Here is a 24543-nt window from a genome sequence, read left to right as displayed (position 1 = left end):
TTATAGATGTCGTATGTTGTACTTTATGTGCACGGAATACTAAATTCTAGGGGAAAAAAAAAAAAAAAAAAATAGGAGAGCAATAGGAGTATTAGGAGAAAACAAGCATTCTATATGTCCACATAGTGAGATGGAGAAAAAATAACTCAATTCTTATTTAGGCGGCTGTACTTAGCCATCCATGGATATATGCAGCCCTGTTATTAACCCCCCGTTTCAAGATTCTAATGTTGGCCTAACAGACGGAGACAGGTTTTAAGAGCCACCTACGTAACTTCAAAGTCCAAACATTCCCAAAAATGCAGCATAACGTCAAGAAGTTTATGGACCCTGGAACAGTCAATTATAGCCATAGGCATGCCAGTGTGGTCATAGGCGGGTATGTGAGCTCTCAGACAAGATCTAAGCTAAGGATATTAGTGCGATCCCGATCCACACTGAAACATTGCGACTTAAAAGAGTTTGAGCTGAGCTGATAACAGATTAATGAGGGTTTAGGCGAATATTGAGGGTACGTAATGCCTTGGAGGGGGGGGGGGCTTCAGGGCTTTTAAAGTGCTCTAAGTATAGTAGCTCCTTTTATTTTTTGGGGAGCTAAGGGAAATCCCTGATCTTTGATCTTTTCCCTTCATCTTCTCAAACTTCTATATTCACTACCTAATAAACCAGAAATTAATCCCCTTTCCCCCCTTTTTGGTGACTTGCGGGGCGATTCGTCGTCAACCGCAAACGGTTACCCTGTTCCTGACAATTTACCCGCCTAAAAAAACAACAGAGAAGCTTCCATCTTTTCTCTTCTCTCAACATCGCCATGCCGTTCTTCAAAGACCTACGGCGTCGATCAAAGGCCACATTTCACAAGACTCCATCCCATAGTGTGGAGGAGGTCTCCGGGAAATCGTCATCTACGATCGACACTTCCTCCCATAAATCCATCACTCCACCGTCATCGATCAGACCAACTCTTTCAACCCCCAGTCTTCCTGCTCTCAATGAATCAGAGACCACCAGCGCAGTCAGCGCAGTCAGTTTAGCCCCGCCTACACAGCGACCGGGGCCTTTGGTGGCCAATTCTCAGCGAAACAGCGTTATTGTACGTACCCATACTCATGCCCGCGACAACTGACCATACTAACTCTGATCGCTTTGGTAATATAGGGTAGCAGCTCGTCCTCTGTCAATGGCGCGTACCGATCACAAGCTCCCGTCTCACCTTACGCCCCGAGACTCGTCTCTGTGGCTGATAATTCATGGGTATGTTGCCTGCCAGCACACGAATTGGACATAATGGTCTCTAGTGAAATGGAATCGAGTGTCTGACTGTCCTCCAGGTCAACCAGAAAGTGCTACTTGTGTATGGTCAAATCGGCGACCCAAGGCAACATCCGCTGGACGGAAATGTTACCGTCTACCACCACCAAGATAATTTCCCGTCGACCTGCTGGCCAGTCACGGCATCGCATTTTAAAGTCCTCGTTCATCTAGTTCCAGGTCCTAATCGCCTTCGCTTTGACTTTGTCTCGCCCAAACTATCCACAGGCAGCACCCACCCCGCCATCCACTCCTCCTGGATCTGTATCAACTACCTTCCCCTAGTCAACAACCCGCCATTGCAGCTGGTCATCCTCTTGGGGAAGGATTCAGATGGCACATACGATGCAGTTCCGGAAAGGATAGAGCGCGAAGGAAATGGGTTGGAAATGGCGATTCGAAAGTACCGAATGGCAGCCTATCTCTGGCAGGCCTTCACTGGTGAACAGATGTTCCGCAATAATTTCGGGCGGCGTTGTTTCCGATTCGAGGAGGAATGGCAGTCTGGTAGCTTGAGCCGTCGTGACTTGGCCCATGGCCAGATGCGGAATGAGGCCAAGATTCATGTAGTTCGCACTGAGAAAACAGTGGCCGAACTTCGAGATCTCAATATCGCCCAGCAGAACGAGAAAGCCGAGAAGAAAGACGAGTTGTTCGCCATTGCTAAAGAAGCAGTGCGAAACCATTTCCAGCCTCAGCCCGGCCAGAAGCAATACGTCTCCGTTCTCCTCCTCGATTCTCACTGGGATACCCAATCCCAGATGATCACCGGCCATGCAGCTTTAGGTTCGGCCGATGACGATATCAAAATGGCCATGTTCGGGTCTCATTGTCTCCAAAGCTATCCGTCATGCCTGGAAGAAGTCGTGGATGCGTTTACAGACTGTACCCGCACGGATACGAACTACGTCGCCAATGACTGTGGCGAGGCGGGCTCCAATTGGGAATCAGCAAACTTGGGCATCGGTGCTCACCTGCACGAGGTGGGCCATCTCTTCGGATGTCCTCACCAGGAGTCAGGAGTCATGCTTCGTGACTATGTGCGTTTGAACAGAACATTCCTGACCCGAGAGCCTTTCTCAACACGCACCAAGGCTCAAGGGTTGAAAGTGTGTCTGCCCAACGACGAGTGTAGCTGGCACCGCCTGGATGCGCTACGCTTCCGATTCCACCCCAGCTTCCGACTTCCAAGTGACCCTTCTCCCACTTCGGACGATAGCGTGCAGGTCTGGCCAGTCGAGAATGGCAAGATATTGTTCACTGCGTCGTCGGGGATTGCATTCATCGAACTATATGCTGAGGGTGATACCTTCTGCCACAACTTCATTGAATACTTGAACAGCGAGTCAAGCCCCAACGGATTGCCACGACAAGTCGCCGTGACAGAGGTCGAGCTTCGCCAACGTGTGTATGGTACCGAAAAGGAAAAGAAAAAGAACATCCGTCTGGTCGTCTACTCTGGTGCACTAGGCAGCTACACTGTTGAGAACATTGGCGATCTGAAATCCAAAAATTCTCTAGTCAAGTTACCCAAAAGCCAGTCTGGGTTCAAAAGCGGCAAATTAGGCCAATCGGCGATGGAAGGCAGTGAGCCAGAGCAGGTGTTACTGGAATGTGCCTTCATCAAAACAAAGCTCCTGACATCGATCAAAGTCTACCATGGCTATGCAGTGGATGGTATCGAGTTCTACTACGAGGACGCGACCAGTCAGCTCTTCGGCAAGCGAGGAGGCAAACCTGGTGGTGATGAGTTTGTCCTTGATACTCGACGCGGTGAAATTCTGCTTGGGTTCTATGTCCGGGCTGGTCTCTGGATTGATGGGATCGAAATTCTCACGAGCCTTGGAAGAAAATCCGGTATATATGGAAATCCCGCCGGTGGCTCAGGGTATGTATTCTCTTCTTTTTTCCCGCGAAATTTGCAGCACGCTAACCAACTTTATACAGCCACACTTTAATACCTCCTTTGGGCTACAAGATTGCTGGAATCTCCGGCTCCTGTGCATCATGGATCGATGGTTTCTCATTGATCATCCAGCACTGATAGCCATTCGCTGTCTACTACCTTCCTTCCTTCCTTCCTTTTTTCCTTCTCCTCCAGATCTTGGAGCTCCTCATCCTCATGTCCATGCTCGAACCTAGCCAAACCTCTGGTTAATCATCGTACCGCATGGTGGACTACAAATGACTGCAGGACATCCTCTTCCTCCATTTCCTTTGAACGGCTACTCAGCCTTGCATTTTCTTGCATCTTTTACCCTCTTTTCATCCCTAATCTGGGAACAGACAATCCCGCACCCCAGAATCGGCCCTTGGCCACTACATACGCGTGGTTCTGTCGGATTTTGTCTGTGTCTATATGTTTTCTTCTGTTTTATTTTCTGTCACACATCGGCGTCATGGGCGTGTTAGGGTTGCATGTATGCATGGTGATTTTTTCTTCGACCTTAAGACGCGGTCGATACAAGTTCCGGGTGGATGGAACTACACTTAGTAATAATCGCTGAGCATACCGGTGGCCACAGCATTACCGGATCATTTTGTAAAGAGGACATCATTCATATTGGTTGGATAGTTCATATAGGGTAATGTCATGAAACCACGGTCAATGTTCAAGAATCACGATCCAAGAGTAAACAAATGCGAAATGTGCAAGATATAAAAACAACACCATATTGTGGTAATAGAGTAGCTGCTGAGTACAGACAGGCTAGGTGACTCTTCCGAGTAGATAGATAGATATAGATCAGAATTACATTCCATAGCCAGAGTGCTCGAGGGATCCAAAGGTTATCACATTTGTTCAAATTGTCTCCCCAACGGTTAGGGAGTTAGGATACTGTCTGCAAGCAGCCGAAGATAAGGCTAAGCCATATTTAGAGATCTCGATCCATGGTCGAAAATAACAATCCCTACAATGGTGAAGAGAAGACTACAGAGGCGTCGAAATGCATGGTACAATGTGATTTGAGATTGTTGAAGCTGAAAGTAGATGATGGAATCTGACAATATGCAATATACCAATGCCCTTGTAGAGGAAGTCTATATTCAGTTGATCGTTGATTGTACAATGTACTCCGTACAGCCCTACGATCTACATACTTTCTAGGTTGCTATGATCTCGTTGTCATTCTAAACGGAAACATTAGCCAGCCAATCCCAACAAGGACCGATCTCCCCGTTATTTGTGGAGCGAAAGAAGGGACGGCACAAGGTGGCCACCACCAATCTCTCGGGACAGAACTCGTCATATCTCGGAACCTCATGAGCTCGGGCCGGGGCCCGCGGGGAACGTTGGATACTTTCATAGGTACAAATGTATTATGAGCCCCGTCATAGAGCGCATTAGTACAACTTACGAACATCTCATTCGTGCTTAAACCGAGCACAAGTGGAACCCCACGTATTATTAGAATGGGGGAAATTCTTGTGGCTGGATGCAAAGCTGCGTAAGCTGTGCTGGGGCAATTTCATTTATCGAAGAGCTCTGGATGCTTGAGACCTAGGTGGCAAGGCCATTTGTTAGCCTAACTGGCTATACCAGCATCCACCACTGCAAGCCAGGGTAGATCGGCCCCTCTCCCAATTGCCGATCTACAACGTATATACGGAGTAGGGATTTAACTTTTCGTTTTTTTGGAGGGTCTTATTTCTCTATTTGTTCGGCGTTAGGTGTGGATTTATCTAGGGTGGAGAATTCAGCCGCTTACTCACTCGCGCCACTAAACGCTTGCCCAACTGTCCATACATACACCCCTGTTGTACAATTTAGTTACGGAATACGGATTAGAGAAGCTCAATTATCAATTATTAATATACCCCTGTCCGAATGATGTAACCGCGCTATGTTCCGACGAACTTTACAACATATTTGGATTGTACAACATATTCTGTACTTTGTACTTATTGTGGCGTAGTAGCTCATATCCTGGTACTCCTATCAATTTTAGATCGGCCAATGATCGACCGTATATTCTATACAGGTGTCGTTTCCGATTGATTCCAATGAAATATATAATAACCCAAATTAGAATACGGAGTACTTACACTCCAGACTTTTGGGGAAAGGAGGGGGGAGGGTTTGTCTCAACTGTTGATGTGGCCTTTCCAACGCACCCGTTGGCGTCTAGCCCACCCATGCCCATCTATTCCCCGCTGTCATGTCACCGAAAACGTCTGCTTATGATCGCGTGGCTTTTACTGCTAGCATAATAAATTTGTAAATTTGAAACCACAGAAGAAATACCGTTACATTAGCTCTAATTGGACCCTTGGCTTTTTTTTTTTTTTTTTTTTTTCACGCAAAATATAAAAAAAGTGGGGAGAGTGTCAATGACGAACAATAAAATCCTCTTACTGTACGAGGTGATGTAGGTGGGGAAGCCGTTCGGTTATATTTGTACTTATGATATTAAGCGTGTTTGTGTACCCTGGATGTGAGCCCGTGAGCCTGGGGGTTAGCTTCATACGTTAATCTAGTAATTTACAAGTTTTGGAAATGGAAGGATTCTGTGCTTAAGCTTCAATAACTTAAATTGAGAGGCTTGAGTAAGGTACAAGGTACATACCTTGTACTCAATGTAGATGTATCCACGTATGCAAATTTACAGCACGTGCTCTGCCGATCATTCAAGCATAAATTGAGCAATCTTACTGGTGGGTGGTCCTTCCAGCAATGAGCTGTGTTTGACCGGTATTGTTTCGACATGGTATCAAGTGGCTGTATTTTATTGATTTTATTGTATCGATGGCACATGCCTTACATTCCATACCTAGTTACCGCCCAAGTATAAATCAAGCAATGGCTATTATAGACCATGCACGGTTGATAGACAAATTAGTTTAAAAAAAATAATACGACATATGTAAATTATAATATACCCCAGTAGCTGCAGTTTGAACGCAGTACAACACAATATATGGGAGAAACCATCTTTCAATAATCTCCATTCATGGGTCTCCTTGAGCCGCGAGAAACCGACGATGAGATCATCAACATAGATCTAAATGTTTTAGGCAGCACGTAATTGATCTCAATTGATAGATTCCAGGGCTCAACCAATGGATTCCAATGGAAAATCTCATGATCAACCGAACAATATCAGTTTGAATGCAGATCCGGTCGGGCCGGCCGCCTATCACGCCTGACCACCAGATATTCACAGGTCCACACTCCTTCACGGCTAAAGTAGTTTGTATGTTGTACAATGTACACACTGGTATGAGGTCAGTCTTTAGATATAGGGCTGTAGTGTTGACGCATCTGAAGCCTCGAACAACGAATGATGGTTATAGTCTTAGGACAAGGCCACAAACGTTACATGCACAAAAGTACATAGTACCCTAAATAGCACATTCATCCATGGATGGAATTGTCAACCCACCTGGGAAAGTAAGTTATATTACCTAATGGAAATGTGAAATGCTTCCAAAGTTCCCTCCCAAGTACCCGTTGATATGAAGTATTTTGAAAACTTCATACTACATGATGTTGGGATGTAAATTAACCCGGACCATAGATCATGTATTGCGGGAACTATACAGATACTAAATATGGAATATTTCCTGGTTGAAAAAGAAGAATAAGATACATAACTATAACCATTTATTGTGGTGAATTATACCATCCAATATGTCCCTATATTGTATCCAAAATAGGAACCGTACTATGTATTAGTTAAGGAATCACGAAATATGATACCGTAAGTTTACAACTTCGTTCTCGCTTTTGGTTTTCCCCATACCTGCACGGCTTTCCGTAGCTCGGTAACTGCCCTTGATGGTTTTCTCCATAATTTATTTTTCTTTACCAATCATCTTATCCATGCCATTATATATATCATTTATTTGGTAGTTCAACCCATTTTGAGATCTTTTTGAAGAGAAAAAAGAAAAGAAAAAAGAAAAAGAAAAAAACGCCTCTTACCATAAAAGTGGCCCCCCTGTTCTTATCAGTTTCTCCCAAGTGGCAACAGCTTTCCTCCCTCCCGAGATCATCTCCTAAAATCTTCCGAGCACATCCAATGGACCCCCCTTTTTATTAAAAGTCCACTGTGGCTCAGTGACAGTTTTGTGGGATCTCTTATACATCTTTCATTGGAGGGCTTCATTAACCGTACCATCCTTACTATTCCTTTCCATTCTCCCCTCCCTTTAAACATCGTCATCTCCCCTCCTTCCACCCCTCGTCTCTCCAATTATACATCGTTTCCTCCAATCTCCTATAAGAAGGAAACATACTCCGTTGCTATTTTCAGCAATTGTTTTGGACTTATACTTTATCTACCTTCACCATTTTGATCTACTCCCGCGACCTTCCGTTTCTGGTGTACTTCATCTTCACACTGATTTAGTCATTTGCGCATATCGAAATTCCTTTAGAACCTTTCACTTGACGGGCTCTGGCACAATCTCAACATATCCAGCACTGTGTACGACATTCGAACACTCCTCAATCTCGTGGAACCGACCAGACAGCTCATCCAACCCTACTGGCAGTGGGCCACAATTCACTGTTAGCAATATCTTGTATCTTTCATATCCTAAACTATTCCGGGTCAAGCAAAGCATTGATAAAATAAATAATGTTTAACAGCCGGTGGGTTTCTCACGCTTGATTTGGCAATATCATACTGAACTCTTTTCTAATGGATTCTTTTTGCTGAACAGGAGAAACACTCAGAAGCCGGATGGTGAGTTCATCAGTCGCTTCCAGCAAACATTTTCGGATGTTGTCCCTCGGCGAGATAGCGCGAGTCGGTCAACTGAAGACTTGCACAATGTGAGGGCAGGTGAACCTTTGATGGCCCCAAGGTATGCACATCATGTATTTCACTAGGCCAAAGGTATGACAATAGAACTGACAAAAAATTCTTGCTAGAATGGCCGAGAACAACGACGTGAAAATGGACAGTCATGATATCAAGTTTCCCATCACCAACAACGACCGCACTCCCCGAAATATGCACGAATTGGGGCTGACGCCCTCATGGATGGAATCCGCTTCATATTCCATGATGCCTCTCGCCAGCCAGCATACAGGCTTTTATACTCCAAATTCTTCTGGAATGGGTGCAATGTTTCATAATCAGGCCGGTGATTTGCATACTCAACAGGCATGCACTTGATGACCCCGCTGGCGGGCATGCCCCCTGTACACAATCATCACAGCAATGGTTTTGAGCCTTTCCACCCACAGTTCATGAATCCAGTACATGACATGAACCTATACACACAACAGTCGTCATATGCACCAAGCGCGTTCATGCACCGCGACACCGGATATGACGCCATGGACGATACTCTCGATGACTCTTCTTTAAATGATGTACATGTCGAAACAGCATCTAGCGTGACGGCCTCTACGGACTTTTCGGCTCAAATGGCTGGTGACATGTCCTATACCAAGGGTGAAAAGTGAGTTCAATGATTTGAAAGGAACATTTTTACTGAATGCTAACCGCGTTCTACCACACTATAGATTCCGCTTCAATGTTTCACTACGAGCACCGACCGCCATGGTAAAGAACCTGAGCGAAATTCCCGTGACCTATCTCAATAAGGGCCAAGCATACAATCTCTCAGTTATCGACACGAACCCACCAATGGTCAACCACGAACCGATCCGCTATAGAACATTCGTCCGCGTTTCCTTCGAAGAGCGAGAGCAACGAGCGAAGCCGTCAACATGCTGGCAACTATGGAAGGAAGGCCGTGGTACCACGGAAGCCCATCAACGGGGAGGAAAATTACTAGCCGTTGAATATGTGGATCCATTACAAGGTGGCAGTGATGCACACAGAAATCGACAGGTGCAAGTGGAGAGTATGTCAGTCGACGGTTTCTGCGTCACTTGGACTGCCAACCCAACGACCGGCGCATCGGATTGCAACATTCCCGTGCGGTTCAATTTCCTTTCCACAGATTTCAGCCATTCAAAAGGTGTGAAGGGAATCCCTGTCAGACTGTGCGCCAAAACCGAGCTTTTGTCACCGGGCGAGGAGTCAGGTGTATCGCGCGATATGGAACTGTCCTACTGCAAAGTAAAGCTTTTCCGGGATCACGGTGCTGAGCGGAAGCTGTCCAACGACATCGCGCATGTCAAGAAGAGTATTGATAAGCTTAAGCAGCAAGTGTCCCAGGCAGAAATGGGTGGTGGCTTCGCGAAGCGCAAGCGGGGAAACAACGCTTCTGCTACCGCAAAGGGATCTGACAACCCTATGAAGCCTTCGGCCCACAAGCGAACTTGGTCGATAGGCTCGGACGATATTCCTCCAGAGAAAGTCTCCTTGGAGGATGATCTTCAAGCCAAGTTGTCTATGATGCAAGAGATGTTCTCATCTACCCGCTCAGTGAGCGTTTTCGGCTTACGCGGTGAAAAATTCGATGATCCCGACCTATATCCTATTCAGCTACCAGGAGAGGGCGATTCCCCTCACTATACGAATATCAGTCGTTCAAGCACACGTGAATTGGAGTCAATAATGCCTTCACCGCCCAACACCAATACCTCTTCTTCGAATTCGCCGCCTACCCAAGCACTCAGATTAGCAAAGTGCCCAACCACTATCCAGAGGATTCCTTCTGCCAACCAAGTCTCAAGGGGTTTCATAGAGGCTGTGGGTATAGACTTGACCTACCGACCTCCGGCGGAACGCCCTCCCAAACCAGGTAAGTTTTTCGAGCGCAGACCAATCCTTGATATCCCCACTGATTAACTTTGCAGTTGCATGCTTTTATGTTCGATTCACTGGAAATGAGAACCGCTCGGAGGATTACTACCGTGCAATCTATCTGACGGAACGTACCGTTCAAGACCTCGTGAGACAAATCACCGAAAAATATCACATCGATCCCATGCGAATCTCAAATATCATGCATGCCCATGATAAAGGCATGCGAGTCATAGTTGATGACGATGTGGTCCGCCAGCTTCCAGAGGGTCAAGACATGATCGTCGATATCTCCGAAGCACCAGGTCCCAATGGCAGTGCTTCCAGCACACCCGGATCCCCCATGGAGATCCAATTAACTTATTAAACCCGCATCGAATGCATCTCAACGCCATGCCTTCGCCTCCCAAATTCGAACATAATGCAAAAGTAACTCTCCCCTTCGACTCGCCTCATCTCACTTCGCTAGCCACTGTGGTCTCTTCACTCTGGTCTGCAGTACACGAACTATCCATTTTGAGTGCATCGGCTGCACTGGTCTTGTCGTTTTGGTGTTTTCAAATTTCCTTCTTCAATGGGCTGGCATTCATTTTTTTGTTTCCCTACGGGGCGCTGAACACGGGGATAATAAACGAGTCTCCGAGCAACGATACCCTGTTATATTATGTTTTTTGAATTTTTCTTCTAACATCTCTTTGTTTAAGCTTAGCGTTGCTTACCCACTGCGACGGTATATGAGTCAGTGGGATATGGAACGATTAATATCTTTGTTTGTTTGTGATGGTTATGATTTCGATCTGGTCGAGGGCCGAGCATACGACGTTGATACCCTGTTCCATGTTTGATTTTCCAGATCTTTTCATTCGACATTAACCCTTTTTCTTTTTCTTTTTTTCTTTTTTTTTTCTTTTTTGTTGGTTGCTGGTTTTAACCAGCCTTGAGCGTTCGACTTTTTCTGCGATCTATCCACGTTTTATGTCAAGTGTGCACATATACGGGGATTTGGATCATTTGATATAGATAGTCACCTGAGCCCGGGACTACAAGTCAGCCACTCTGATGCAAGTGCAGAATACGATGACCTTGTTACCTCAATTATGATCTTTATGTAAAAGCCGTATTCTATTCTCGAGCATAGGACATCTCTAATACTCGATTGTCAAAACCCATCAACACCAATAAAGCCACCAACAGCCATGCAACCCTTGGCACCTTAGAAGAACCCTGGAACAATCATGCGTTTGGTCATTAGTGCTTAATATTGACCGCCATTAACCGAGCATGATTGACACTCGCCAACCCCCCAGATTGGGTTGGTCGTTCCGAGCAGGCAGAAAAGAAAAAGAAGAAAAAGAAATAATGAACGCCTCAAGGCCCACAAATTATTCCACATCAAACCCAGCGGAACACAGACTGTGGCTTTCGCAGCCACATGACAAAAAAAAGTCAACATAACACCCGTGGACACAATCCCTAGTTCCCAGGGATTTGGTAGGGCACGGCCGTTGAAAACCTCCCGACGTCACTATGGTTCAGTGAAGATCCGATGTCCCAAGGACCGCTGCTTCGGGTCTACGTAATAATCCTGATTGGATGGGTCCCTCCCCCAACCTGTTAGCCAACCAATGCTCAGTTGGGTTTCGGGATCGGGAGTCTTCCCTTGGGTCCCAGTTTCGGGCGTATTCCATATCGAGGCGACTTTCCAGATCGAGCACATCCCTAGTTCTAGATCGAATGGTACATGCTTCGACTTTTCTTCACCCCCTCTTTTCTTGCTTCTTTGGTAATTTAGGCTTGCGACGCTCAATATCGGTTACACCGCAGATGTATCATAATCTATTTTGCGTTGTGATCTTCTCCCACATTTCCGAGTATTTGGGTTCATCTCGTTATCGTATCCATGGATGTACTCCTAGATTACCAACCAAATCGGGAAACGAATATTCATTTTTATTTACATATTCACCTAGTCTTCCCTTATTCTCAGGCAACAACATTGAAGTCAGTGCTAGTTAGTCATGTGTATGTGAATCCTTGGTACAGACCTTAGACTGACTACATACAGTAATTAGATTTTGACCCCTACTAGGCCTTTTGATATAACATCTTTTCTGTTTGGTATGAAAAACACACTTCCGAGTTTACAACAAGATTATCCAACAATGGATTTCAAATAACATCGTACATACTATCCACTTCCTAAAGGTGACAGAAATCTGGGTTTACAGCAATGTATGCGTTGTCTAGTGGTATGCAACTTTCTAAACTAACTATCTAAAATGACAAACGCAAGAAGTTCAATAGCCTTGCTGACTTTGTGGAGCGCTCGGTCAATGTTTTCTGACCCACCCCGGAGTTGAACAGCATGAGCTCAGATGTTTCGGGTCTCCCCGAGCTGCTAGCCCCTTACAAAGTATGTCCGTGCGATGCCCGCCATTCATCAATCCGGAGTATCCAATCCCGAACAAGAGCTTCAAAAAGACCAGTCTCATCGATAGGAAGTCCATGCGTCCCACGATCTAGAACAACATAGGTTGATCGTGGATACAGCTCCAGCAAGCGAAGGCTGTCTCGATAGCCCACGACTCCGTCTTGCCGACCACACACAACAAGTGTGGGTGCAAAAAACTTAGCATCTTCATTGTCCAACGAAAAAGATAACTGATATCGATTTGGATCTGCTCGGATCGGATCCAACACCTTATTGTCTGCTGCTTTCCCCGCTGGAAGGTAGACGTCCTCGTATTTGGCCTTAAGGGATTTAACATAGGCAGGCGTTTGAACGAGAACATTCCGAAGAAGTTTCTTGTCTTCGTCTGATATGTTCGACATGACTTGTTCGTTTGCAACCACGGGGCTGAAAGCATCAAGATCGCGCATGCTGTCTTTTGGCTCAATAAGTGGTACGCGTAGTAGTAAACCATCAAGTTGGTCATTATATTTTTGAGCTATCGCACGTGCAAGGTAGCCGCCGCATGATGAGCCGACAACTAAGAATCTTGACTTCCCAATTCGAGAATCAATGAATTGCACAAGGCGGAGGTATATCTCGTCCAGATCCTTGACATTATCGGCAGGTGTTGTGCCCATGCCTGGAAGGTCCACGTAAATACGGAGAAGTCCTGGTGTTTTGTTGAAGATCGGCTCAAAGTCGAGCTCCTCGGCTCTTCCACTTAGCTCCCATCCATGAATGATCAAAACGGGAAGTCCTTCGCCGATTTCATGTGCAGATAAAATCGATGCCATTTTGTTATTGGGTCGTGACTTTCTGAATATATGAGTCGGAACCAGGGCAGTTGATTACCTGGAGGAGTACGGAGTACTCCGTACAAATTGTTCAATCACAATCACGCCATCTTATTGTGCTGATAAATAGCTGCTCCTAAAGTGCCTAGCGTAATCCACTAAGCAAGCCAATGATATAAGCGAGCCGATGACCTCCCGTGTTTGAGTCGCTTATTAATTAGCGCCAGGTCGGAATCGAAGTCATGGATCGAGCAACATATACTTCATAATACGCAAGTCCAATTGTGTTAAGCTTGTCGAATCCTTCTAGGTATCTTCGAAGTGTAGTGCTAAAGGCTTCCGATCTTAGGAGTGTCGAGTTATCTTCGAATACAGCTTTATATATAACATAATGAGCCTTCAGTTCGTTAATTTGATGGTATAACCAAATGGAAACCCCCAAACAGGGGTAGTATTACCCACAGCTCTTAGACCCGTTCCCAAATACCATCCAATTTAGCGAGGTTTTCCAGTTCACGCAGACTATCGCTTGTCATGATGAAAAAAAAGCTCTTTGAATACTGATTCGAAGAACCCCTCAAGCCATGTGCTATACAATGCGTTATATGATAATCTGAGAGCTTATCATTCAAACAGCTTCAATAGCTGCAGACGTTGAATATCACTTCCACTGGGAGAGATGTAATCGGCACTTTGTCTACGATTATTCCCTTGCGCAATAAGAATGTACTTAGGTGGGGTGGAGTGGAGGATTATGACTATATGCCGTTAGGGGAAAGGATCAACTTAGTGGCAACGAGTACGAGTGCCGAGTAGAGAAAAAGAGTACAGCCGAAATATGTGTGCGTACCGGTCATATTTATTGTATAATAGTACTTATTGAACTTAGTAGATACTGACTAACACTCTAAAATCTATAAAGATTAGATATATAACATTCACAGCACTTCTACTTGACGCACACAAGCACTATGATGTCATATTCCAGTTCCTGAGGAGCGGGGCCAAAATAAATTATTTCCACTTTCGCTTTTTTCTGCGCGGGTCGTCCCGTTACGTGACCGCTCCTTCCGGTATAGGGGATTTCGGTTACGTACCGCCAATTTACCAAGTGTCTTGGAAATACGTCCGTGTATGTATTTGTATCCACTAGTATTTTTTCGGTTTGTAGCCAGAGCGTATCATCCCGAACGTTGGAATATTATTTGCCTTAATTGGATGGTTTCCTTTTTCTTTTCATCTTCTGCCAGAGGGAGACATCTACCGGCTGGGCCTGTGATCGGCATCTGTTGCTTTTTATAGTGGGCATTTAGATTTGCTGGGCATTGCTTATGGGTACTGTGTGTCTACAGAACTATGTAGACGTTGCACTTAATTTAGATGTCATCTTTCTCACTGTCAACCTTGAAACTGTGTATACAAGGTTCAAATGATACATATCCATGGTTGCTTATGTTGTGATTATGTTGTTGCAATTTCACATGATAAAACCATGCCCTAAGTCGTGTCACCATTGCCCCTGACTTGACAGCATAGCATGGACCATACTCCGCACTGATATAGGGCTGATGCTTAAGTTAAAATAGAACCACGTTCTAGACTTGCTGAGAATCAACAACTCCAAGGCTCAAGTGATAGATATCTCACTTCTGCGTTTTACCTTCTCGTAGTGTCTTGGCCTAAATCTAGGTTGTCATGTCAATGATAATGGTTACTTCAAAGATCATAAAAGTTAATATCCTTGCTACTTTGTCTTATAATCAAACTTAATTCGGGACGTCTATGGTCTGACCCGAATAGACACCAGAGCTATGTCCGTTTGCCTTTGTAGTCTTGCTTATGTGGCACATAGACCTTTGTCTGTGATACCCCAGCCTCTTTATATAAATAGCTCTGTTCTTCCAAAATTCCTATCAGGCTTGTTTTAAGGTGATCTCTGTGCCAAAGCCGGATATAGAGTCCTTTATTGTAGCCCACGGCATGATCCTACTGAACGAAACCCCCCGATGTTAGGCAAAGAGTCTTTTATTTTGCATTCACCTCAGTCAATGAAATAGATTTAGACTGTCTCACTCAGGTTGTACGCCTACGGTTGCCGGTGCATCCAGTTTAAGGTTCTATTCGAGTCACACGCAGAGGTGTGCTCAAATTATATCCCAGGGGTACTGGTCCTGTCAAGTACCTTACCATAGCCGAAAGTGGTAGTCGTGACTTCCTTGTACGTTTGGCTTAAATATGGAAGGTACATAATCAGAAACCAGCAACTTCACGTGTTCCCTCACGGGCAGCGTTCCTTCCTCAGGTGGTGACTTTGTTTACTATTTCTTCCTCCCTCCCCCCTCTGATTTTTCTCTGCTTTTTTCTCCTCTTCCACTTCACGTTCGTTTTCCTTTTTCTACATTCACCTTCGTTTTCATCGATTACTTGGTTATTGCATCAAGTCATAACTCTACATTCGCTTACAAACCCCATCTTCGTCAGGATGGTAGCTTGGACGCGTTTCAAGTTGCTCCTGGCCATGGTCACCACTCTGGTGGCCATGGCTGCTGCTGCGGCTGGTACATATCATGGCTCATAACTGGCTACATTATGATCACTTGCTGACCTTGTCATCGAGCAGAATGCCAATACATCGAGTCGATCTCCCTTCTGGACCCCCACACCGGGGAGCAATACCAGATTGGTGAGGGTAAGTGAAGCTCACTGTCTCAGTCCACCTTGAAATTTACCTTGACTGATCAAATTTCATAGTCAATGTTTTGCCTCGCGCCTTGTTTGGTCGTGCTGTTCACGCTTCTGACCTGAGTAAGTCCAGGCTCCACGTCCTCTATACGGGGATTTTTCACTTCCTTCTCCTTTCTCAGGCTAAGAACTAACTTGATACTAGTCACTGTTACTATCACCCATACGACCTGCGGTCACGAGGAACCGACCACAACTGTCACCACAGATGTTCCCTGCACCACTGACCATTCAACCACACTCGAGTCCACTACTCCAGTCCCTGCTCAGGTCACTACCCCTGTGCCTGTCTTGTCTCAGTCTACTGTGCCTGTTACCTCCTCGATCACGGTGCCTGTTCCCACTCAGACTTCTGTGTCCAGCGTCCCCGAGGTGTCTTCTCAGTCGACTGCACCGGTTTCCTCTCAGACTCCTGTGGCCAGCACTCCTGAGGCGACCACTCAGTCATCTGTACCTGCTGGTCCTCAGAGTCCTGTTCCCGGAACTACTCAAGTGAGCACAAAGTCTTCTGCACCAGGCACAACACAAACTCCTGCGCCTGGCACCACTTTGGTGACCTCGCAGTCTTCAGTGCCCGGAACTACTCGGACCCCAGTGCCCAGTACTACCGAGGTGCCCACTGGAAGCGGCTCGGTAACCAATACCACTGGATCCTCTGCCACTGTCACCGAGTCAGTTTCTTCATCTGCTCCTAACTCTACCAGCTTGGCTCCTGTTCCTGCCACCACTGCTGAGGACCACACCACTTCCACAGTTTCCGGTACTGTTACTGAGGTGACAACAAGTCCCAATCCTACCGGTGTGGCTCCTGTTCCTGGTACCACCGAGATTCCTGGAACTGCTTCTGAAGTAACTACTGGGTCCATTATATCTTCTCGTCCTACCAAGGTTGTTCCTGTCCCCGGTACTACTGGAATTAGTTACACAAACTCAACTGTTCTCCTGGCTCCTAGCACTGTGACTGATGTGACCACTTTTTACACTACGTCTCCTTGCTTCAACTCAACTGAGCTGGCTCCTGCTCCAGTGACCACTGAAATCACTATCACCGTCGAGGTTCCTTGCACCGAGACCACCAAGTGTGTCAGCACCAAGGTGCTTACCACCACCACCCTGCCAGTTTCAGAGACAACTGCTCCGGCTCTTGCTCCAAATGCCACTACAACCACTGAGATCAAGTCGACAGTTCCCGTTACTGTTCCTGTCCCGGTTGCCACTGAAGAGGTCACTGTCACGGTTGAGATCCCTTGCACTGAGACCACCAAATGCATCAGCACCAGGGTGTACACCACCACCACCCCGGTGGAGACTACCACAATCTCTGTGACCCCAATTCCGGTTACAGTTCCTGCTGCACAGACCATCACTGAGGTAGTGACCACTGTGGTCCAGCCGACTGTTCCTGGTGCCCCTCTGCAGGAAACAACCAAGGTTGTGACGACTGTTGTTCAGCCCACTGCTCCCGTCCCCATTCCACAGGAGACCACCAAGGTTGTGACCACGGTTATCCAGCCCACTGTCCCTGGTGTCCTTCCACAGACGACTACCTTGGTTGTAACCACTGTTGTTCAGCCCACTGCTCCCGTCCCCATTCCACAGGATACCACCAAAGTTGTGACCACGGTTATCCAGCCCACTGCCCCTGGTGCCCTTCCACAGACAACTACCTCGGTTATAACTACTGTGGTTCAGCCAACTGTTCCTGCTCCAGTTCCGCAGGCTCCCACCCACACGGTGACTACCGAGATCGTGCCGACTGAGTTGGTCCCACTCCCACACGCCACCACTGTGGAGGCTACCACTCTGGTCAAGGTTCCTGTTCCTCCTGCTCAGCAGGGTACCACAACCGAATCCAAGGTTTCGGTTGTGCCTCCGCAACAGCCTAGCCACACCCAGGAGGATACTGTCCCACCATCTCCTCGTGGCACTTCTTCCAGTGGCACTCACAGCCCCTCTCCTGTTTTCAACAGTGCTAATGTCGCTGGAATCATGGACAGCCGTCTCTTTACCATGAGCTTTTTGATTATGCTCTCTCACATCATCCACTGGATTCAGTGAGAACGCCACACACTCTTACCGTGTCAGGAGGCAGGTCTAGCCATCTTCTGATGTAGCAAGGATAGTACCTGATGCGACGAATGTGTTTGCGATGGAATTTGAGGACCCCATGGTGTTGATGGGTGACCGTTTGTTTTTTATGGGATGCAACTGGCTCCCCTTAATCTTGCAATTTTTTATCAGTGACTTCATTTTCTAGTTAAAGCATAGCTTTCCTAATTTCAAGAATGTTCACTATTTGTTATACCCGTAATGAAGAGATCAAACGATCTTGTAATCTGTGGTCTACAACCAAATAGAAAGTCTAAGGATGAAGAACTGACCGAACAGTGCATTCGGGCAGCTATGTTCCAGCTGTGAAACAAATGTTAAAGATAAACAGATAAACAGAACGTAATATTTATGCGCATGTAGTCAGAAGTCAAAGCATTGAACATAACACACATCTTTATCAAATGAATAATGCCCAGTTTGATAACCTCACAGAATGGATGAATGCCGAATATCCCCAACAAACGGGTACAGTAGCTTGGCTAAAAGCCAGGGTATCTCAGAGAAACAAGGAGAATGCATAGTTATGTGCACATGGAGTATACACACAGGACAGACGTGAATGGGTACAGATCTCCCTACCCCAACAGAGTTCAAACCTCAACCTCACCACCAAGGGATTCAATGTCTCTGGTTATAGCACAGATCCGGCAACCATCACCGATCTTGTCTCGCAGGATTCTTGCTGTCGTGACCTTGGGCCCAACGGTGCGAGACGCAGTGGGGGATCGAGTCTCGTCGACTGGAGACATGGCTCGTGGAGTAAGATCTGCAGATCGGTTACGGCTGTTCGTACCGGATGGTTGCTGTGACTTGTCTGCGTGCAAGTGAGATAGATGGAAAATATGGCCACAAGCAAAGCCAACCAGGATTTCTCGCTCTGTAGCAGGGTTATTATTAGCTTGATTTTTTCCCCTGAGGATAAAATATGGAATAGAGTTGGGTCAAAAATCATACCGTTTTCCCGGAAGGCAGCCTTGCAACCGCCGCATCTTCCCTGTCCAGGACCTCCGAATTTTCTCGCACCACTGCTCACGGATATTTGGTCTTGGGCTCGGGTCTTTGTTGTCGGTGTCTTGTTGGAATCTTCCTCTCTAGCCTCGGCGACATCGAACTTGATTCCCCGGCGTTGACCTTTGCGCAGCGAGTCCATCCCAAGTGCAACTTCGCTATGCATGACCCTGGCCGCGCCTTGGCTGATACTAGCCTGCAGATCATGCTCACGGATCAAGCGAGTGAGGCCCTCTCTTAGACCTTCAATCTCCAGCCCGCTCGGGATCCGACGCACAAGCTTTATCGGGTCGATGGCCGTTCCGGCCTCAACAAGAAGACCATGGATGAACTTTGGCTTGTCCATGGAGTAATCAAGTAGATCCTCCCACAGATCAGGATCTTCCTGTGATTTTGCAAATGAAATGGCCTGCGAGACATCCTTGAGATCCGATAGAATCAGGTTCAAGGCTCGCTTCGTCTGGCCCATCTTGGACAGGAGGAAAATCAACTCTGGCGTGAATTTGTGGTCTTCGCAGATGGATGTGGCTTTCTCGAATGAATAAGATATGCTTGTTTGGAGGAATTCCATCAGGAGAGGCCGGTCGTAATCGGCAAATACTTCAACGGCCGTGTCGGCAAAGTTGTCAATCAAGGCTTTGCCTTCATCAGCAGCAAGCTTGCTAGCTGCATCCCGGGCATGAGTTCCACGTCCTCTTCTTGGCTTAGAGGCGTCGTGCGGTAATGATTCGCCTCGCCAGAGCGCTCGGAGATAGAAATAAAGGAACAGGAACCGGTCTGTGGCGATCAACTGAGATACCACGGTCTCTGGGGGAACAATGCCCGTGTATGCTTCGCTTACAAGGAGTCGCGTGGGCTCAGATGTCAACTCCTCCAGTTCGGATTTCGTGGCTGACTTCATTTGCTCCTTGGAAACGCGAATCATAATGAAGGCCGGGATATCATCAGTGACTGCATCGAGCAAGCGGTGTTCCCGAACCAAAGCCATAGCAGCATCTCCATCTTGCAATCGAATATAGCAACGCAAGGCTTCGCGGTAATGCCCTCCTACCAGGAACAACTTAGCGAGGCAATCTGTAAGGATTCGCCACTCTTCAGACCCGGCGCGCGCTGATTCGGGTTTCAATTGTTCTTCGATGGCTTCTGTGACCACATTCGCATCAAACAAATCGGATGGCCATGTTCCGATGAGTTCTTTGAATTTGGCCAGGTCTCGTGGCACATAGTGAAGGAGAATGGCTTCATAAATCCGAGAAGACAACGATGGATTTAAGTCAACCGGGATTTGCGAAGTGATCTCGTCGATTTTATCATTTTTGATAAAGGTCCATGCCCAGTGTTCCCATCGTGTGGCATTGCGGATGACTTTGCCACAAATACTAGCAGCGTCAACCCACTTCTCTTCACTGATAAGTTGGTTGATCCAAAGTTCCCCAATGCGAGCCTTTTCTTGTTCAGCAGCAGAAACTTTGGTTCGACCAGCCGTCATGATAGATGATCGATCATCAGCAAAGAATTCGCCTAAACTGGTTTGAGACTTTCCTGCAGCCTCGGGAACAACTTCGGCTAGATCAGGTATCGAGCCCGCAGCTTCGGGATGTTCATCGACGAGACGCCATGCGTCCTCGTACTGGCCATGAGAGTCAAGCCAAGACAAACGGTCCGCAAGATCCCTTTTTACTGCAACAACGCAGTCATAAGGACTGTGGACAAAGATCTTGGCGCCAGGAGCACCTGCAACTTCCTGTACCTCCTTCGGAAGGGCCTCCTCAGCCGCGTGGAGTTTGGATATGAAAGAGGGAGCAACTCTACCAGACCCCTTGTCGCCACTACTTGTGGTACTTCGGATGCTGGCGCCGGAGCTGAATAGCCGCGCAGAGTACATAGTGGCATCCAAAAGCCCATACCCAAGAGCTCCCAGGGCACCACGCTGGACGACCTGTCCCTCTGGGGTCTTCCACGGAGGCAAGACACTTAGATGATAATCAGACGCCGAGAGACCCTCAAACCGATTTACTGAAAGTGTATCAGCACTGACTTCTTCATTGGTTTCAATGTCAATGACACGAAGTTCAGGTTCCAGGCCCTTTTTTCGATTTCGGGTCCCACTGCCTTTTCCGTTACTTGCAGTTTCACCTTCGGTTTCCATATATGCGAGAATGACAAGAAGACGAGGCGTGTACAATGAGATGCCAGATACCACGCAATCTGTTCGTAATCTGTGTTCAAAATTAGCGATGAACGTTTCAACCCGTGAGGGTTCCAGCTTACATTGTAACAACCTCTGCAGAGCCCAATTTCTCGCCCTTTGATGTTTTGCTTGCCCTTTCGGGGTAGACATCAATTACCCAAACAGTCCCTCCCCAGCCGACGACAAGCTTTTCCACTTTCTCGGTGAACACTGTCGACTGTATCTCTGGACTGGCTGAGTTGTCATTTGGATCAAGATGGTCCCGACTGTCCAAAGCAGACTGGTCGATCCATTCTGCGCGTGCTTTCCAAACACCAGCCATTTCATCCCAGCCGGGACGATTTGGACGATCAATATGGCTGATTCGTTTCCAGGCAAATTCCGTCTCCGAAGAATCTAGATGCAAATTTGACCGCATAATCTTGATGCCTTCCTCGTTGACCCAGGCCACATAATTTCCCGAAAGCGACCATTTAATCGTGCTTATAGTCCCTTCACCGCTGTGGATAATTGTATCTTTTCCACTAGTGGCTGCCAGACCCATGGATCCAAGCCAACTTGACGCTGTGGCCGCCGCACCCCCCATTGTTGTCGAGTTGGAGGTCGCTCCAATACGACCGCCAGTTGTCAGGACCAGTTCACCCGCTCGGCCACCAGATAGGAATGACCGATCGCTTTTGTACTCTGGAGACAAAGCGATTGACTGAACTGGGCGGCCAAAATTGCGCAATATCACATCCTTCGGGTCTACCAGCGACGAGACACACACATGGCCATCAATTGAGGAGGTTCCGATGTAAATCGAGTTCGATGGTATGGGAGGGATAGCTGGGTGATTACCCAGTTTTCCTTGGCCACGGAGACTGCCGGTGGTATTAGATGATCGCGTGGATGGTCTGTATTCCTCTGCGGTCTGCTTGCTGAAGGTGTCTTGCCTGGGATTCGGGAGCGGAGGTGGAAATGGCGATATCGATATCGAGGTGACACTTGCTGAGTGTGCGTGATATACACGGAGGGATTGTAGAAGCGGCAAGGACATAACATGCTTGACAAGGTCAGCTCATATGTCTGCGCGCTGGTGTGGCTAACTTACGACGTTTCCGTTGTGTGTCCCGACGATCTAGGCACATCATTAGCTCATTATACAGTATATGTTTTGCTAAGGATGCATACCATTTTATCTCCTGCTACAAGGAACGAGCTTGTCGCATCCCCGTTGCGATATACTGATCCTAGGTGCTTCGTAAGGTATGCGTACTTGAGGCGGGGCTCCTCGTCCTCGTCGTCCGAGTCATCCTCTCCCTCGGCCTCCTCTTCTTCTTCCCCTTCATCACTGCTACTGGAACTGTGGTCATTGTATCGTTGGTATTTATCTTGGGCGCCTTGAGTCGTGTCTGTCGGTGACTTGGTTCGTATGGATGTGTCGTGCTTGGGAGTGCTCTGAACGGCACTTTCGTCCGGCGATATCGCGCCAGGCGCGTCCATGGCGAATCCCTCTCAGCACCTGCAGCTCCCGAGCTGGTTAAAGTGGAATGCGACAAGCTGGAAACGGGGTTCTGTGGTTCTACAGTTGAGCCGGGGTAGGTCAGGGCCCCGAGCTTGGTTCCATGACTAAGCGGGGTTATCGGGCCGCGGGCTGCAAAACGATGTCATCGACTAAACCAATGGTGTTTTTATTCCTCAGACACGCAATGTTCGCCAGGCCATATGTCTGCTTGAGCTGCAAAGCCCCAGTATTACGGCTTCCTACGCGACCGCAGACCCAATACTTTCATGTCTCTCCTCCATTGGCCCGTCCCCGACGGAAGGATTTCTTCTCATCCAATGCCCACTTGAAACAAAAACAGAACAACACCGATGAACCAATTGAGTTCCCTGCGGATTCCCAGAAGCAACGTCGACGGGGACCTAGGTTACCAGCAGCTCCCACTTCATTGCGGCGAGTAGCGGTAGAGGCACAGAGGTCCAAGGATGGCATTCTCTCCAAGGCCCTCCTCAAAGAGCAGGGTTTATATCGGACTAAGGTTGGCATAACTGAGATTTTCTACAATTTTCTTCCACTGATTATTTTGGTATCTCTAGACAGTGACCGCCTACGCCGTAGCCGAGCAATTCAACATCCGCCAAGTTAGAGATATTTTGCAAGAACGAGGATATGAACCGGATCCGTTGGAAACGGGACTTTTCCCGCAAGTTGTTCATATTCAGATACCGTTAGACTCCATACAGCGCATGTCGAATCCCTCCAGCAAAGATTTACCCTCCGACGAAGTGGGCGATTTATTTGTGTTTCCCTCCGGTACAGTGGTAGCGTGGTCGCTCCCAGAAGGATTCACATCATTCCTGGCAACACGAACTCTCTTGCCCGCAGCAGAAGGTGCCCATGTGGATGACTTGGAAACCGAGGATCTCGAATTCGTGGAGGACCCAAAGCGGGAGAATAGTGTGATTAAAGGAGATACAATTATACTAGGGACCAACTCTGGTCACGGAGATGCAGCGGGATCACCAGCGGCGCAACAATCCGTCGATACTGTGTTGACCAAGGTTGCATTTTCGTCGGGTCTTGCTCGGAGTACGAAGTTGGCCGTCCTCGAGAGCCTTCTTTCAAACTATTTCGAGTCGACTCGGCCAATTCCGACTCTTTTGTCACAGGGATCCCGTCTTCCTTTTACACGAGACTTTATCCTCCGCAAGACGGGGCAGCTACTCAGCGTTCGAGCGCAGCTCAATCTCTATTCCGAGCTCACTGATTCCCTTCCCGATATATTTTGGGACAGCCGACACGAGCTCGGCTTGGAGGGATACTACGAGCAGGCTGGCAGAGCTTTAGATGTTGGAATTCGCATCAAACTGCTGAACGAGAAGATGGACTATGCGCAAGAGATCGCAAGTGTACTCCGGGAGCGCCTTAGTGAGACACATGGTCTCCGGCTCGAATGGATTATCATTCTACTCATTGCCGTTGAGGTTGGCTTCGAAGTACTGCGTTTATGGAAAGAAAGAGTGCATGAACAGGAGGAGGCGCGCAAGCAGGAGAGTTAAGGTCACCTGAGGCCAGAAATGACAGGCGCAAGGTCAGTGAGATTATTTTACCCACCGTGGACCAACCAACTATGATACCCCTCCACTCTTGAATTTAAGAATATTACTCCAAATGACCATCTCCAACTTTAACGGGGTGTAATATAAACCATAGCTGCTGTCGTGCAAGTAAACAAAGCTCAGGTGACTCTTATCAGCTGCCCCCGCGCTTAGTCA

General features: G+C 47.3%; 6 protein-coding genes across 6 annotated transcripts; 4 read left to right on the top strand and 2 right to left on the bottom strand.

Annotated features, from left to right (window-relative positions):
* Window positions 1–811: 811 nt before the first annotated feature.
* PEX2_009530 (zinc metalloproteinase family protein) lies at window positions 812–3355 on the top strand (the record flags this gene model as incomplete). The annotated part of the gene is made up of 4 exons (XM_016738230.1): window positions 812–1093; window positions 1159–1254; window positions 1332–3199; window positions 3259–3355. 4 exons carry the CDS (start codon window positions 812–814, stop codon window positions 3353–3355), a joined length of 2343 nt encoding a protein of 780 aa, XP_016594339.1.
* Window positions 3356–8512: 5157 nt separating this feature from the next.
* Window positions 8513–10350, top strand: PEX2_009520 (grainyhead-like protein; the record flags this gene model as incomplete). The annotated part of the gene is made up of 3 exons (XM_016738229.1): window positions 8513–8727; window positions 8792–9981; window positions 10037–10350. 3 exons carry the CDS (start codon window positions 8513–8515, stop codon window positions 10348–10350), a joined length of 1719 nt encoding a protein of 572 aa, XP_016594338.1.
* Window positions 10351–12389: 2039 nt separating this feature from the next.
* Window positions 12390–13229, bottom strand: PEX2_009510 (alpha/beta fold hydrolase; the record flags this gene model as incomplete). Its single annotated transcript, XM_016738228.1, has 1 exon — window positions 12390–13229. One exon carries the CDS (start codon window positions 13227–13229, stop codon window positions 12390–12392), a length of 840 nt encoding a protein of 279 aa, XP_016594337.1.
* A 2482-nt stretch (window positions 13230–15711) lies between these two features.
* PEX2_009500 (uncharacterized protein) lies at window positions 15712–18029 on the top strand (the record flags this gene model as incomplete). The annotated part of the gene is made up of 4 exons (XM_016738227.1): window positions 15712–15787; window positions 15850–15918; window positions 15981–16034; window positions 16117–18029. The coding sequence occupies 4 exons, from the start codon at window positions 15712–15714 to the stop codon at window positions 18027–18029; spliced, it is 2112 nt and encodes a 703-aa protein (XP_016594336.1).
* A 644-nt stretch (window positions 18030–18673) lies between these two features.
* PEX2_009490 (CLH domain-containing protein) lies at window positions 18674–22767 on the bottom strand (the record flags this gene model as incomplete). The annotated part of the gene is made up of 5 exons (XM_016738226.1): window positions 18674–18960; window positions 19038–21310; window positions 21363–22327; window positions 22376–22402; window positions 22456–22767. The coding sequence occupies 5 exons, from the start codon at window positions 22765–22767 to the stop codon at window positions 18674–18676; spliced, it is 3864 nt and encodes a 1287-aa protein (XP_016594335.1).
* A 206-nt stretch (window positions 22768–22973) lies between these two features.
* On the top strand, window positions 22974–24327 carry PEX2_009480 (RMD1 family protein; the record flags this gene model as incomplete). Its single annotated transcript, XM_016738225.1, has 2 exons — window positions 22974–23306; window positions 23365–24327. The coding sequence occupies 2 exons, from the start codon at window positions 22974–22976 to the stop codon at window positions 24325–24327; spliced, it is 1296 nt and encodes a 431-aa protein (XP_016594334.1).
* Between the last annotated feature and the right edge of the window lie 216 nt (window positions 24328–24543).

Source organism: Penicillium expansum (assembly GCF_000769745.1).
Source record: "Penicillium expansum strain MD-8 chromosome Unknown contig25, whole genome shotgun sequence".
Taxonomy (NCBI): Eukaryota; Fungi; Ascomycota; class Eurotiomycetes; order Eurotiales; family Aspergillaceae; genus Penicillium; species Penicillium expansum.
This window is presented reverse-complemented; position numbering and strand designations above follow the sequence as displayed.